The 17,949-nt window shown below is 43.0% G+C and overlaps 1 protein-coding gene across 1 annotated transcript in view; it reads right to left on the reverse strand.

Moving 5' to 3' along the window:
- Window positions 1–17,949, reverse strand: part of LOC132382156 (pleckstrin homology domain-containing family G member 5-like) — a 118,597-nt gene that overhangs the window by 34,999 nt on the left and 65,649 nt on the right. The window contains 5 exon segments of the mRNA XM_059952065.1: window positions 1,140–1,289; window positions 1,736–1,786; window positions 2,340–2,435; window positions 5,517–5,681; window positions 6,929–7,114. Coding sequence (XP_059808048.1) covers window positions 1,140–1,289; window positions 1,736–1,786; window positions 2,340–2,435; window positions 5,517–5,681; window positions 6,929–7,114 — 648 coding nt within the window.

Consider the following 17,949-nt stretch of genomic DNA (forward strand, 5'->3'; position numbering starts at 1 on the left):
TATAAAGGCTACAGGAACATTCAACATCCCAGCTGTAGTGCTGATGACTGCTTTGCAGAATCAGCCCAGTTAAATCCATTAAAGCTAATTTCTGCCAGATCAGTCCATTCTCAATCAGAAACTACATGATGGAAGCTGTTATTGACAGTGGCATTAAGTGGTATACACTCACCAATAATCTACTTGCCAGCATTTGAGAGTGGATTTTTACCAATGCTATTCCACTCTAGATCTCCATCACAGCTTTGGTCCAAACAGGGACCAAAGTCCTGTCCTGATCTGGAGAAAGTCATCATGATGCACAAAGGCAATTCCACGTAACATTAGAGACACAATTGGATACATGACCGTTGTGGCAGGCTTTGCATGCTATGACTTCCAATAAAGCAAAACCTAACAGAATAAATGGGAGTGCTGCTTCACTCCCCACTGAGCTCAATGCTTTTTATGCATGCTTCGAAAGCGAGACTAACATTACACCCATGCATATCTCCACCGCATGTGGCAACTCTGTGATCTCTTTCTCAGAGGCCAATGTCAGAAAATCCTTCAAGAACGTGAACACTCACAATATGTCAGGACCCAATTGTGTACCTAGCTGGATGCTGAAAACCTTTGCTGACCAACTGGCTGGACATTTTCAATCATTCATTGTTGTGTATGTGGTTCCCACTTGCTTCGAAAGGACAACAATCATACCGATGTCCAAGAAGAACAGAATGAGCTGCCTAAATGGCTACTGACACGTAGCACTCACATCTACACATAATGAAGTGCTTTGAGAGGTTGGTTATAGCTGGAATTTACTCCTGCCTAAGCAAAGCCTTGGACCCACTGCAATTTGCGAATTGCCGCAACAGGTCAACAGCAGACATAATCTTATTTGCTTTCCACTCTACTTTGAATCAAAAGAAGGCAGCAAAACACAAGTCAGGCTGACATTTATTGATTACAGCTCAGTATTCAATACAATCAGCCTCTTAATCCAAATCAAAAAGCTTCTAAAACTGGGCCTCTGTCATCACCAGCCTGGCATTGGCTAAAACCACGTCATGCCCTCTGCCTAAGCCTTACACTTGATTGTAATTATTCTATCTGACTCCATTCACCTATTGCTCTCTTTCCCTCTTGTAACTTACGTTCTTGAATCCTTTGTGGAAGTGTGTGGGATTGAGCAGTGTTTTGTTTTCCCGGGCCTTTTGCAATACTGGAGCCATCACGTTTCGCCACAAAACCTGGTGTAATTGAATAATCTCCTGGATGTTACAGAACAATTTCCTTGGGTCGACCTGCAGAACATCAAAGCTGAAATCACTCTTCCATTTTTCACAAGTTAAACCATAGAATGCATACAAAACAACACCAGCGTGCAGGGAAAAGCTAGAGCCTGCGGACAGATTATCGACCAAAACATCTTAACTAACACCAGGGCATGTTTATCAGCATGTTGGTACCTCAGACCGTTTGCACAAACACCAACACTCATGTACAAACTTCAAAGCATGTGTACAAAGACTTTTGGTTATATTCTTTTAGAAAAGGCTAACACTTAGAGCAGGGGTTCCCAACCTGGAGTCCATGGACCCTTGATTAATGGTAGGGGCCCATGGCATAAAAAAAGTTGGGAATCCCTGCCTTAGAGGTTTCTTTATCCCTTAAGCACGGCTCGCTTGAGCAGAAAACTAATGGAATTCATTTGACATTTTTTCTTTCAAAGTTAAATGCTTGACCTTACCTCAGTCAACAAGCCTGATTCTTGCAGGTTCATGAGACAGCACAGGAAGAGCTGTAAAAGGAAGACATGCTAGGTGAATAATGTACACTGACAAAATTATTCGTTAAGGGTACTTTAGTGAGAGAAGTTTGTAATGCTTACAAATCTTTGCTGTTTGTGGATGAGCTTGGGTTGAAAGATCTAAGTTATCTCAGCACTGACAGTTAAACCTATGGGAGCGATCACCCTAAAGTGAAGCCAACAATAATGACTGATGAAGGGAAGTAAGCAAATTCTAACGAGCATTCACACTTTCAGGACAGGAAGGATCCTGAACCCCAGTGGAAGTCAGAACCTTCAGAACTGGAAGCAACTTGTACACCACTTTGAAGGGTACAGTTGAAAAAGTTTGAACATTAAAAGCAAAGGGTGTTATTCACATACCCAGCCACATTTAGTATTAGAGAATGGTAATCAGGACTAAGCCAGAAGTTGGTTAAATTAACATAACGGAGAAAGCAAAGATAAGACCGGAGATATCTGCCATCACCAGGGACCAGTGGAGTGCTCAACACTCTGTCATTTGAGGTATGAGGTGATGACTGGGGTTGAGTCGGAGACTTACATCTGTGATGACACGTAGCTTCCTAATATAGGCAGCTTCGGTATTCAGCAGCTCCCAGAGGGCCTCCTGTTGATGGAATTGCTTCCGGGTGAGCTTCTGTTGAGGAGACAAGGCATGTGGTTAATTGATAAATTAATGTTGTGTTCTACCAACAGATATCTTATGTAACAGGCACCCCAGTATAAATACTCAGTATGCTGGGTTTCTCCCACAAATATCTCATGGTACTAACATATTCATGTTTTGTGCATAGGTATCTCAAAAGTATCTAAAAACTGAGGCATCCTTCTACACGCTTACACCCAGATTCACAGTGTAAGTATCCACAAATACTCATTTTCCTCTCATAGATATCCTCAAAATACCTGGACTCTCCCCACCTCTCTCAACCATAACAATTCCTTTCCATTAGAACCCTCAGCCCTGCATTCCTTACATATTTCTTTTGAGCTAGCACGTCATTTCACAGTTTGGCGTTCTGCAATATTCTGGACTCGTTTCCCATTTTTCTCTGGAGAAACAAACGACAAGTCCTAATGCAGAGTTTTGACCTGAAGCATCAATAATGGAATACAGTGTATTGCCATCCACTTTGGTGGGAAGAATGAAGGCATAGATCATTTTCTGAGGAAAGTATTCAGAAATCAGAAGTGCAAAGGGACTTGGGACCCCCAGTGCAGGATTCCCTGAAGGTTAACTTGCAGTTTGAGTCCATAGTAAGGAAGCCAATCCAATGTTGGCATTCATTTCCAGACGATTACAATTTAAAAGAAAGATGAAATGCTAAGGATTTATAAGGTATTGGTCAGACGGCATTTGGAAATTCGTGAACAGTTTTGAGCCCCTTATCTAAGAAAGGTGATGTTGGCTTTTGAGGTGCTCTAGAGGTTTATAAGATTAATCCTGGGAATGAAAGGTTGAATGTATGAGGAATATTTGATGGCTCTGGGCCTGTACTCACTGGAGTTTAGAAGAATAAGGGGGAGGTTTCATTGAAACCTACCGAATATTGAAAGGCCTAGATAGAGTGGGCGTGTAGATGATGTTTCCATTCATGAGAGAGTCTAGTATCAGAGGGCACAGACTCAGAATAGAAGGACATCCCTGGAATAGAGATGAGGAGAAATTTCTGTAGTGAGCTGCATATACCTGTCTGGACACGCCCCCCTGCTGACTGCTCCTGTGGTTCCTCCCACAGACCCCTGTATAAAGGTGATTGGAGGCACTGCTCCTCCCTCAGTCTCCAGGATGTTGTGTGATGGTCTCTTGCTGCTGACGGTGCTTTCTTCCAGCTAATAAAAGCTTATCTCTCGCCTCACGTCTCCGGGAGTTATTGATGGTGCATCAATTTCTTTAGCCAGAGGGTAGTGAATCTGTGAAATTCATTGCCTTAATTGGCTGTGCAGGTCAAGTCACTGGGTATTTTAACAGTGGAGGTTAATAGGTTATTGATTAGTAAGGTTCAGGGCAGGAGATTGGAGTTGAGAGAAAAAATAATTTAGCCATGATCAAATAGTGGAGCTGGCTTGAAGCATTGAATGGCCTAATTTTGCTCCTATGTCTTATGGTCTAACTTCTTCCGCCCCTCCGCCTTCCACAGACCTGCTAAGTTCCTCTCTCTCCATAGATACAGATGTGTGGACGAACTGAACAAGTTTCCAGAATTTTGTGCCTTTATTTCCCTCATACCCTTATTCTTCAATTAACACCTGATGAGGAAAGACCGTTAACAGTGGGAGAGGGGCAGTGGGCTCAGCACCTGTAATTTTGGCACCACATATTCAGATAATTATGCAGTGAAGGTCATTGAACACATGCTGAGAATTCCTGACACACTCCTTGTGAACCTCTGCTTGAACGATACCTCACAGAATATCGGTGTTTACGGAGCCCATAATCACTGTAGTAGTTGTTTCTACTGTAATGACTTGTTGCCTTTGTAATGAAAGTCAACACTAGTGTTTCCTAATGAAAGAGGAAGAAACAAGCACTTCAGTCGGGGAGTCCATCCTTATGAGTCCCTTGACCCCGCGTGAACCAGTATGGGAACCTTTCCCCCCATGTTGGTAATGTTTGTGGGATGCATTGCCAGTGGGTGTTGAGGAAATACGGTGGCTTACAGATGGGGAAATTAACGGGAGAAAATAGGGAAGGGGAAGTTGTGGGACAGTGAGTGGAACCTCTTAAAATAACAGGATAAAAAAAGATGATTAACAAGGAAGTTAATGAGTTAGTTTGGGGGTTATTGTCACAGTGCTTAGTGTAGGGTTGTCTTATCCCACGTCGTTGATTTCAGACTCTCAAGAAAATGAGAATCAAAAACTAATGAAGTTCACTTACTTTCATCTACAATTAGTTCAAAGCTTTCAGACCTCTGTGGCAATTTAAATCTGAATGTCCATGCCCAATTGAAAGTGACACTTTTAAATTGGTTAGTCTGTTTCATATCCTTGTCTTAAATGAGGAAATAAAATTGCAGAGATAGCACAAAGGCTCTCCAGAATAAAATGTTCAGTTAAAGACCAAAATAAACAGGCATTGGACATTTATGATCTGGCAATAAGATTGTGATGGAGGAGACTGTGTGGATCACTGCAGTATTGAATAAATAATATAGTTTGAAAGCCCACAAAACAACCACTTATTTTATATGTAAATATTATTGATTAGGAAGAATAGCAAGAGTGTGGCAGAATTTATTGACCCATTGCTTGTATGTGTTGTAAATGCTCTGTTTGAGATCTGGGATGGTGTATCTTGCTCTAACATCCCTGTTTAACGCTGGTTTGCAGATTGCAAATGCCACCCAGCAATCCCTTAATGTAAAGCTGATTTTTGCATAATGAGTGAAGTTATGCCCTCCCAGTTGAATAACCTTCTGACACTCACTGTGCATTTGCAGAAACATTAACCACTGGTTGGATTTGTCAGAAGGTACCTGACAGAAGGACATTACTGTGGAGGCACAAGAGACTGCAGATACTGGAACCCGGACTAACAAATAAAGTATTGAAGGAATTCAGTGGTTTGGCATCATCTGTGGAGGGACATGAATGTTTCGGGTCAAGATTCTTTATCTGGAGTGTGTGAAACGGAGCCAAGGTGCAGAGGAATGATTTAATGTTTTTAACAACCAGCTCCCCAGGATACAGAGTGATCCCAACTGAGCAGGTGTACCTCAGGAGCCTCAATGATCTCCTGCCACGACCCCTCGAGGTAAAGGCTGGTGTCTTCCTCCTCCCAGGAGTCCTGGTCGAATCGTAGCTGTGCCGGTACCTTTGGCAGTCCAAACAAACTGTATGTGTGAAGTTTACTCTGTAACTGCTCCACTTTATCCATTTCCTGCAGAGACACACACACACACACGCACACACAGACAGAGTGAATATGGCGGCGGGGCTTTCATACCTGTGGTGCACCTTTCTTCCTCTCCTCATGCCCTGAAGATGCTGATGCATTCGGATTTGGGGCCTGTTCTTGCTGCCTCACCGTGTGGTAGCATATCAGTTAGTGTAATGCTATACAACTCCAGCGATTCGGGTAAAATTCCCGGCGCTGTCTGTAAGGAGCCTGTACGTTCTCCCTGTGGGTTTCCTTTGGGTGCTCTCGTTTCCTCCCACATTCCAGAGACATGCTGGATAGTAACGTGACCATGGATGCACCTTCCAGTTGCACCCAGCACATCCTCGCACTGTGTTGGTTGTCAATGAAAACAATGCATTTCACTGTATGTTTCGACGTACTTGTGACAAATAATCTTTGATCTTTCCTGCTGAACCTGAACGTACCTGAATCAGTAGTCAATCACGAAAAGAAATTCTAGTTAATTACATTTTTGAACTCGGGGATAACTAGGAAAGGTCAAATGCTGGAATCTCTCTCTTTCTCTTCTTGTTGGCTAAAATTGCAGATTGCTATCTTTGGCGGTGAGATCAAGCTCCCAGTTGTTTTCTAACTGGTACCTATATATCAGAAGTTCAGAGTGTTTCTCCCCTCAGACAGCACAAAGCTCTGAATACACCAGCACTTAAACAGTTACAGCTGCCCCAGGTTCAGGCAAGCTGTTGTAAGCGGTGCTACACTTGTCCAAGTTAAACATGCCCTGGGTCACTTACCGCTGTCAACATTTCTCCTGCAACTCTCGCTGATGTTGGACATCGACCCTGAGATGACTGAGCCCAGTGTCCAATTATCTGTAGATACACTGAAATCTGGCTAATATTCCCGCCTCTATATGAGGAGTTTGCATGTTCTCCCTTATATAGTTTGAGAGGTTTAGAGAGACAATCTCTCTAAAATCACAGACTTACTTTCAAACATCTCTAACATCTTACGCACATCATTCACCAGCTCTTAGAACATGGCTCAACTTTTATCACCTCTTGTTCTTTGGCCACTGGAGCTGTTTCTGAACTTTAAGCAAGTCCTAATGTTCTTGCCCTTGGCAATTTCTAAATTCACTCTCTACCTTCATTAGTCTCCAATGACTCAATTTCACCAGCTCTTCAGTCTTCTTTAGTGATTATGGAAAAACATTACTCTATCCAGAGTAGCAGCAGCGATACGCTTGATTAGTGGCTCAGACTTACCCGACCAAAGGACCCCGTGCTTGCCCCAGAACTGAAGAGCCCACTGAAACGACTGGCAGCTCTGTTCTTCCATCTGTCTGTGCCACCACTGGGCAACGAAGAGCTCAGTGGGGCAAGAGAATCCGAACTTGGGATGCTGGTGTCTCCTAGGAATTCCATCATGTTCTTCCTCCGTCTGCTGACTGCCTGCAAAATACAAAGCAGGTTAAACGAATGAGGTCCAACAGTGTTTCATTTAGCAAAGGAAGGGAAAGGAGAGAGAGAGAAAAGGAAAAGGTGCTCAAGAGAGGTGAGTCACATGAACAATAATTGATCATACAGGAAGCATCCCGATTGGACCACTGATACTATGTGAAGTTCAATACCTCCAGGGAAAATCACCGTCCTGAATCCCAAAGTTCCAGAAGAAGTCACACGGAGGAGCATGGGAGGTATCACAAGAGGAACATTTCCTTATAATCTGGAAACAAGACATTTGTTCCCTGCCACATCTCCCCCTGCAGTGAATTCGATGGGAAAATGCAGGTTGAAGCAGTGAAATGTCTGCTGATAGCTCCTAATTACTTCCAAACGGTTCTTATCAGCACGGACATAGGAAGCTAATGGAGAAAACTCATCTTGGCACACAGACAAATGTCATTAATTCAACATGAAGTGCAGGCTCAGACTACGGAGCAAACCTCACCCCAGCCCAACTTGCAGACTGCAGCCATCTCACACAGCCCTCACTCCAGCGCAGGAAGAGGGGAGATCAGCCAACAGACAGAACACAGAACAGTACAGCACAAGGACAAACCCTTCAGCTCACAATGCAGTGATGAGTTATTTAAAGAGTAAACAAATGCCCAAATGAACTAATCCCTTCCGCCTACACAATGCCTTCATCCTCCCAGGCCCTGTACATTTGTGTGCCTGTCTAAAAGTCTCTTGAGCACTTGTGTCATATTTGACTCTGCCGCTACCCCAAGCGACACATTCCAGGCACCCACCACTCTCTATGTAAAAAAAAACTTGCCCTGCACACCTCCTTTGAACTTACCCATTCTCACTTTAAATGTATTAGATATTTCAATTCTGGACAAAAGATACCGGCTGTCTACTTCGATTCTGTCTTTTAAACCTCCATCAGATCTCCCCTCAGCCTCTGCTCCCTCAGAGAAAACAACCCAAGTTTGTCCAACCTCTCCTTATAAACATGTGACCGCTAATCCAGGCAGAATCCTGATGGAACACTTCTGTGCCCTCTCCAAAACTTCAACAACCTTCCTATAGTAAGGTGGCCAGAACTGAACGCAATACTATTGACAAACAAGAGAAATCTGCAGATGCTGGAAATCCAAGCAACACACACACACAAAATGCTGGAGGAACTCGGCAGGCCAGGCAGCATCTATGGAAAGGAGTACAGTCGACGTTTCGGGCCGAGACCCACTGGCAGGACTGGAGAAAAAAAGCGGAGGAGTAGATTTTGAAAGTGGGGAGAGGAGAGGGAGAAACACAAGGTGATAGGTGAAACCTGAAGGGGGAGGGGTGAAGTAAAGAGCTGGGAAGTTGATTGGTGAAAGAGATACAGGGCTGGAGAAGGGGGAGTCTGATAGGCGAGGACAGAAGGCCATGGAAGAAAGGGAAGGGGGAGGAACACCAGAGAGAGGTGATGGGCAGGCAAGAAGATAAGGTGAGAGAGGGAAAAGGGGATAGGGAATGTTGACAGGGGAGGGCATTACCAGAAGTTCAAGAAATCGATGATCATACCATCAGGTTGGTTGTTCCTCCAACCTGAGTGTGGCCTTATCACAATAGTGGAGGAGGCCATGGATAGAAAGGGAATGGGATGCAGAAATAAAATGGGTGGCCACTGGGAGATCCCACTTCTTCTGGCGGACAGAGCATAGGTGCTCATTGAAGCAGTCTCTTAATTTATGTCAGGTCTCACCGATATACAGTTGTTAGCATCGGACACAATATATAATCCCAACAGACTCACAGGTGAAGCGTCTCCTCACCTGGAAGGACTGTTTGGGGCCCTGAATGGTGGTGAGGGAGGTGGAGTAGGGGCAGGTGTAGCACTTGTTCTGCTTACAAGGATAAGTACCAGGAGGGATGAATGGACAAGGGAGCCACATAGGGAGCGATCCCTGCAGAAAGCAGAAAGAGGCGGGGGGAGGGAAAGATGTGCTTGGAGGTGGAATCCCATTGGAGATGGTGGAAGTTATGGAGAATTATGTGCTGGACACGGAGGCTGGTGGGGTGGTAGATGAGGACGAGAGGAATCCTTATCTCTGGTAGGGTGGTGGAAGGATGTGGTGAGAGCAGATGTGCGTGAAATGGAAGAGATGCGGTTGAGGGCAGCATTGATGGTGGAGGAAGGGAAGCCCCTTTCTTTGAAGGAGGAGGACATCTCCTTTGTTCTGGAATTAAAAGCATCATCCTGAGAGCAGATGCAGCAGAGGCAGAGGAATTGAGAGAAAGGGATGGCAGTTTTAAAAATAACAGGCTGGGAAGAGGTATAATCCAGGAAGCTGTGAGAGTACATGGATTTGTAATAGACATTAGTAGATAAGCTGTCCCCAGAGACAGAGAGATCAAGAAAGGGGAGGGAGGTGCTGGAAATGGACCAGGTAAATTTGAGGGCAGCATGGAAGTTGGAGGCAAAGTGGATTAAGTCAATGAGTTCAGAATGGGTGTAGGAAGCAACACCAATGCAGTCGTCGATATATCGTAGGGAAAGTGCAGGATGGTCACCAGTATAGGCTTGGAACATAGACTGTTCCATGTAACTGGCAAACAGGCAGGCATAGCTGGGACCCATGCAAGTGCCCATGGCTGCATCTTTTGTTTGAAGGAATTGGGAGAAGCCAAAGGAGAAATTATGTAGAATAAGAACAAGTTCCGCTAGGCGGAGGAGAGTGCTGGTGGAGGGGAACTGGTCGGAGATCTTATTTTTACTATGGATGTCCAGTCCCTTTACACCTCTATCCCCCAGCAGGAAGGCCTCGAAGCTCTCAGTTTCTTTCTGGACACCAGACCTAACCAGTTTCCCTCCACCACCACACTCCTCTGCCTAGCTATCCTCTTTTAAAGCTGCAATTTAACCTCCTGGTTCTCGAATTAAGTTCCTGAACAAATAAGTGTAAGAGCTGACCAATGGTATGGTGGCTTCCGCACCGGACTTCGAGGTGAGTTTGAATCCGGCCGGCTCCTTGTGCTTTCCATCCGTGCTGGGTTGAGCATCGAGACGAAAATGCTAAAGAAATGGCAAGGCTGCAGTCTGATGTGCCACAAGACATGGAAATAAACAACAGCAATACAGGTAAGCCTGCCATACCAACTTTTATCACCCAATCAACTTTTGTAACCACTTTCTGCGAACTGTGAGCTTGGACCCCAAGATCCTACTGCATGTCAGTACTGTTAAAGGTCCTGCCATTAATCACTGTCTCTTTATAGAGGGTGAACAATAAAGAAAGGGTGGGAGTGACAGAGAGTGAGCTCAGAGTTGTGTAGCTAAATCATTAACTGAGAGGATTATCTAACAACCCAACTAATAATATTAACTTCTTATGTTAATGATTTAGAGTTTATTTTGAAAGAGAACACTAACTACGGGAACTTATTTACCATAAAACCATAAGACAAAGGAGCAGAATAAGGCCATTTGCTCCACCGAATCTGCTCCACCATTTCGTAATGGCTGATCCATTTTTCCTCTCAGCCCCAATCTCCCATCTTCTCCCTGACCAATCAAGAATCTATTAATCTCTGTCTTAAAAATACATAAAGACTTGGCTTCCACAGCTGCCTGTGGAAATAAATTCCATAGATTCACCAGTCTCTGATTAAAGGAATTCCTCCTCATCTCCATTCTAAAAGGATAGCCCTCTATTCTGAGGTTGTCCCCTCTGGTCTTAGACTCTCCCACCATAGGCAACATCCTTTCCACATCCACTCTATCAAGGCCTTTTACCATTTGATAGGTTTCAATGAGGTCACCCCTTATTCTTCTGAATTCCAGTGAATACAGGCCCAGAGTCATCAAACACTCTTCATATGACAAGCCGTTCAATCCTGGAATCATTTTCATGGGGCTCAGAACTGTTCACAATTCTCTAAGTGAGGCCTCACCAGTGCTTTATGAAGTCTCAACATTACATTACAAGGATCTCACGTGGTCCCTACATACTGGCTGTATGGTGAAAAAAGCAGAACAGCGCCTCTTTCACCTCAGACAGTTGAAGAAGTTTGGTATGGGCCCCCAAATCCTAAGAACTTTCAACAGGGGCACAATTGAGAGCAACCTGACTGGCCGCATCACTGCCTGGTATGGAAACTGTATTTTCCTCAATCGCAGGACTCTGAAGAGAGTGGTTCGGACAGCCCAGCACATCTATAGATGTGAACTTCCTACTGTTCAGGACATTTACAAAGACAGGTGTGTAAAAAGGGTCCAAAGGATCATTGGGGACCTGAGTCACCCCAACCACAAACTGTTGCAGCTGCTACCATCCAGTAAACAGTACTGCAGCATAAAAGCCAGGACCAACAGGCTCCTGGACAGCTTCTTCCAACAGGCCATCAGACTGATTAACTCACGTTGATGCAATTGTATTTCTATGTGTTATTGACTGTCCTGTTGTACATACTATTTATTACAAATTACTATAAATTGCACATTTAGATGGAGATGTTAAGATTTTTATTCCTCATGTATATAAAGGGTGTAAGTAATAAAGTCAATTCAATTCAATTCCATTCCCCTTGAAATGAATGCTAACATTACAATTGCCTTCTTCACCACAGACTCAACCTGCAAATGAACCTTTAGCAAGGACTCCCAAGTCTCTTTGCACCTCAGATTTTTGTATTTTCCTAACACTGTATTCCATCTGCCACTTTTTTGTCCATTCTCCTAATCTCCCCGTCCTCCAATAGCCTCCCTCAAAACTACCTGCCCCTCCACCTATCTTCGTATCATCTGCAAACTTTGCAACTACAAGGCTAAGGTCATGACACATCAGGTGACTGCACGTACTAGGGTATGAACAGGACAGGTTCACAGAATTGTCAGAGTTCAATCTCAAAGTTGTGTCAGTGAAATCAATGGTATGTTCTAAACACAGCCAAAAAAAACATCAGCTCCGGTCACTCATCCATTAGGGTACAACCAAAGTCCATTCAGGGAACTACCTGGATTTGCTGCTAAACAGCTTCTTCTCCTCCCACCATCAGATTTCTAAGTGGTTCATGAACACTACCTCATGATTTATTTATTTTTATACACTTATTATTTTAACTTAGTGTTTTCTATGCATTGCTCTGTACCGCTGCAGCAAAACAACAAATTTCACGACATTCTGATAACTAAACTGATTCTGATTATGGCCCTCAGTATGTAGCCACTCTATGGATAGTGAACAAACTAGCATAACAACTTGGTGTACAAGCGTCAAAGCCTTGGAATCGCGAGGCATACAGGAACCATGTAAAAGGAACCCGAGATGCAAAATCATCTGTTTATTCCAAATACTAGACCCATTCATCTGTCTCACGTTACTAATTTCAAGGATACAAAAATATTACTTTCTGAAAGAAATCTATCCCATTTGCATAATTATGAATCAATACAAGTCATTTGGTAGCACGTCCTACAGATTTATACAGCAAAACTGACTCTGGTAACAATTTGACAATGACAAAGATTTTGCTGTAACCCACATGCACAATCCATTCACCTGTCTTCCTTTGATGAATTCTTCTGCTTCACCTGAGATTTTAAGGTCAGGCCAACCGTCTCTGGATGAGACTGGCAGCATTGGTCTAGCAATGGTCATGGGTTTGTTATGATATTCCTGAACCTGTGCTGCCACAAAAGATGGAAAGGCTTGTTTCTTTGTCTGCCTGAAGGCTGGAGGCATGAGCAGTAACCAACTGCTAGTTCAAGTTGAGCTGAAATACAGGAAACCGTTGCTTCCCATAGGAAGGCGACAGGATCTGCAACTAACAGCAAATTTTGGGATACAAAGCGGTCACAGTAGTCAGTAAGTTCTAGGCCTGGATTGCCCTCCTCCTCATCCAAACAAACACAAGATCCACAAGTCCTGTACACTGTGTTTACTTTTGTCTAGTGTATGAGGAGCTATTTGCATAGCAGGTTAACCAATCATGGGTAATGGGGTGGGGGGGGGCAAAGAACAACTTTTAGCGGGCACTTCCTGATGCTTCTGGTCTTGGAATCTCCCTGTATCCTCCCTTGATTGTTAACCCTCTGACTGCCCATGCTGGCCCGCAAGGCTTGCTACTGACACTTTAAAACTGCAAGTTTCACGGAGATCTGGAGGATTTCAATCTGTCTGAATATCGGCTCCAAGTCTGATGACAGAATTAACGCTTGAAAGTGTGGGTAATGATCCAGGGAAGTGATATCAAATACCATTCAGACATTTTCAGAATATGAATTCATGATTGAAAAGCTGCTATCAATAAAAACAAACACAAAACTGTGGAAACATCACAAAATCATAATTCTTAACAAATGTATTTAAGGAAGGGCACCTGTTGCCTTTCCTCTCAGTAGGTCAGTTATTGAACTAACTTACCAAACCTTAGGTATACTAACACCTATAATCATATTTTTTATTCTAATTATGTTCTTTCAAGTTCAAGTTGCTTTTATTGTCATTTCGACCACAAACTGCTGGTACAGTATACAGTAAAAATGAAACAACGTTCTTCCAGGACCCTGGTGCTACATGAACCGACACAAAACTACACTAGACTATGTGAGACAACACAAGGCGACACTAGACTACGTAAAACAACATAAAAACTGCACTAGACTATAGACCTACACAGGACTACATAGAGTGCACAAAACAGTGCAGGGCAATACAAAATTAATAAACAAGACAATAGGCACAGTAGAGGACACATTATAATGTCAGTCTAGACTCTGAGTATTGAGGAGTCTGATGGCTTGGGGGAAGAAACTGTTGTACAGTCTGGTCGTGAGAGCCCGAATGCTTCGGTACCTTTTGCCAAATGGCAGGAGGGAGAAGAGTTTGTGTGAGGGGTGCGGGGGGGGGGGGGGGGGGTCCTTCACAACGCTGTTAGCTTTGCGGGTGCAGCGTGTGGCGTAAATATCGTAATGGCATGAAGAGAGACTCCGATGATTTTTTGTAAAACTTATGTATACTTCATATGTTTCTTGTGAATGCTGCTTACCTGATACAATGTGCCACCAATGCTGCTGTAAATAAGTTTTCTATTGCACCTGTGCACAGACGTGTGCTTGTGCATTTGGCAATAAACTCAATTGTGAGTGATTCCAGTCCCACACAAAGTTGACCAGTTGAGTCTCATCATTGTATAATATTCAATAGAAGGAGTTCAACCACCATCCTAGGGCATTCAGGACATTGTATCTGTGGTTATGGGTTTTTCCTGTTGACAAGTTATGCAAGGTATGTTTTCGAGGGGAGTGGGGAAATCATAGAAAGCGGGTCAGATGGGGAGGAGAGGGGCATATGAGAAAGCACTGAAATGAAAAAAGCCAATATAGCACAAAAACAACCACAACTCTAAACCGGAGCAACAAGGGGAAACAGAAAAGTGTTTAGTTCTTTTCCATTTTGTGTAGACAGTACGTTAGGGGAAGTTCTGATTTCATATTCATTCTGATCTCAAGGAAGATCCTCCTGTACAGAGTTTTGACACAGGGCCTCAAGGGCACAGTGTGGGGTCTGAAGTTAAAAGTAACGAAAATAATACACTTCATAACATACTGTACAACTGAATCATATCATTGATAATTGTTCTCCTCCAAGCAAGCAGAGTTAATGGACTAATCTCGTTGTCATAAAGCACAGAAACAGACACTTCGATCCATTCAGTCTGTGCCGAACTTTTATTCTGCCTAATCTCATCAACCAGCACCTGGACCACAGTCCTCTATAGTCAAGTCACTTTTATTGACATTTTGACCATAACTGCTGGTACTGTACATAGTACAAATGAGACAACATATGTTCAGGACCATTGTATTACATGACACAGTACAAAAGCTAGACTGAATTACATAGAAAAACAACACAGAGAAAGCTACACTAGACTACAGACCTACCCAGGACGACATAAAGTACACAAAACAGTGCAGGCATTACAATAAATAATAAACAGGACAATAGGCAGTAAGGTGTCAGTCCAGGCTCTGGGTATTGAGGAGTCTGATGGCTTGGGGGAAGAAACTGTTACATTGTCTGGTCGTGAGAGCCCGAGTGCTTCGGTGCCTTTTCCCAGATGGCAGGAGGGAGAAGAGTTTGTATGAGGGGTGCATGCGGTCCTTCATAATGCTGTTTGCTTTGTGGATGCGAAGCATCCTCCCGCACATGTACCTATCCGAACTTTTTTTAAATATTGAAATTGACATTGCATCCATCACTTTCTCTGGCAGCTTGTTCCACGCCCGTGCTACCCTCTGAGTAAAGAAGTTCTGCCTCAGGTTCCCTTTAAGCATTTCACCTTTCACCCTTAACCTATGACCTCCAGTTCTAGTTTTACCCAACCACAGTATAAAAAGCCTGCTTGCATTTACCGTCTATATCCCTCATAATTTAATTCTCCTATATTCCAGAGAATGAAATCCTATTATATTCAACCTTTCCCTACAACTCAGATCCTCGTTCCAGCAACATCCTTGTACATTTTCTCTGAACTTTTTCAATCTTAGTGATATCTTCCTGTATATAAATGACTAGAACTGTACACAATACTCCAAATTTGATCTCACCAACACTTTATATAACTTCAACATATCCCAACTCCAAGTTCCCTTTATGACCTTATCTAGTACCATTGTTTTGATTTTTGGTAGATACCACAGTCCCTGTAAGGGCTGAATGAGTAGACATGTACAATTAGTAGGCTTGAGGAAAATAAATTAATTTCCTAAAGGATAAAACACAGTCTGCACTGTTTATATCAAACTGGTGATATGGAAAATTGTTCCTGAAGCCAGGTAGGTTCATACAGAAATTCCTTCTCAAAACATTGATTTGGGAGAGAGAAGTACCTAATGAATACTACAAAATAGAAAGGAAAATGTCAGTAGTTGCATTGGGCTCAATTGTAGTATTTGACTCTCAAACCCACAATTAATAAGAATCCTGTAAGATATTTTCCATTGGGCAACATGGTAGCATAGTGGTTGGCACCACACTTTACAGTATTGGCGACTCAGGTTCAATATCCACTGCTGCCTGTAAGGAGTCCATATGTTCTCCCCGTGACCACATGGGTTTCCTCCTGGTGCTCCAGTTTCCTCCTACAGTCCACAGACATACTGGTTGGTAGGATAACTGGTAGTTGTAAATTGTCTCATGATTAGGCTACCACTAAACTAGGCGATGTGGCTCGAAGGGCTTACTCCATGCTGAATCTCAATAAATAAATAAACAAACTTTGTTTGCTCCAAGTGACATCGATGAAGAAAATAAATACAGGATTATCTTAAGTGGAAACTCTCATAACGCAATGAGAGACTTGGCGAACTCGGAGAAATCTGATAATAAACATTTTAAGAAACTGGTAGATAAATTAATGAGATTGAGCAAATGTTTGCGTCAGATTCATGGTTAAGAAAAGCTACTGAAACTTTTGCTGAGTTTGTGGCTGAATTGAGGAAATTATCACCGAATTGTGATAATTTCTGTATTCACTATGCAAAGGGACACGTTTGTGCAATGGCTGAATCAGAGGCAGTTGTAATCAGTGGCGAATTTAATCTTTGAGAACACCAAAAACTGCTCAAGCAGTGGAACTGAGAAACAGAAACAGTGAAACTTACTGTCTTATTTGTAAGTGAAGCTTACAAATCTATCTTGTATGCAGGTTAAGTGGGCAAACACACAGTTCCAAGGTAAATTGAAGAGGACAAAAAAGGTGATGCCACAACATTGCTAACTGAATGCTGGTTCAGGTAAGAAAATAGGGTTTAAAAGGCTCATCAAGACAGCTTGTAGGAAAATACTACATAAAATAAGGTGTGTAAATAATTAAAGTAAGGATTTCAACATTTCCAACGTTTGCACCATTTCCACCATGTAAAGGAAGCAAGTGAATATTTAATTCAGGGGAAGTGTTCACACTGCTTAACATAAAAGGGCTGACTTAACAAAAGCTGAAAGAGACTGATTTAAGATGTGATATTTGAGCTTGACACCGGATACTATGTTACACCAGACAATCAGTCTGAAAATGCACTTAGTTAGCCTGAAAACACAACACTTGAACTTAAAAAGGCATAGCTAAATTTGAAAACCTATACATGTGAACACGCTGAAATAAACGGAGCTGTTGATTTGATAGTCAAGTATGAAAGACAGACGAGATGATGACAGGAGCAAATTTAGGTCATTTGGCCCACTGAGGCTGCTCTGCCATTTCATCCCAGCTGATTTATTTGCCCTCTCAACCCCAATATCTTTGACCAGTGTGACAAACATACACATAAATGTCATGGTTATAACGGCAGGTAAGTAGCTGGGTGCCCCATGTTGCACCATCATTCTTCTCCACTAGAACAATACTTTGAAGGTACAAGTCAAGAATGTTATGAAAAAGTCTCCAAATGACCGGACAAACAGAGAAGGAAACCCATGCTCTAGAACGTCACCTCAAAAAACGGCAATGCGGCAGAATTTAACCCTGGCCCAAAGCAGCTCACCTGGTTAGCACCTGATCTACTCACACTAACATTCCCTTCTTCTGTAAGTATCTCCTATGTACTCAGTGGCCACTTTGTTAGGTACACCCACTCGCGAATGCAAATCACATGGCAGTAACTCAATGCATAAAAGCATGCAGCCATGGTCAAGAGGTTCTGCTGTTATTCAGACCAAACATCAGAATGGGAAAGAAATATGATCTCAGTGACTTTGACCATGGAATGATCATTGGTGCCAGATGGGGTGGTTCGAGTATTTCAGAAATTGATTTCCTGAGATTTTCACAGACAACTGTCTCCAGAG

The sequence above is a fragment of the Hypanus sabinus genome, chromosome 27 (genome assembly GCF_030144855.1).
Source record: "Hypanus sabinus isolate sHypSab1 chromosome 27, sHypSab1.hap1, whole genome shotgun sequence".
NCBI classification, from domain to species: domain Eukaryota; kingdom Metazoa; phylum Chordata; class Chondrichthyes; order Myliobatiformes; family Dasyatidae; genus Hypanus; species Hypanus sabinus.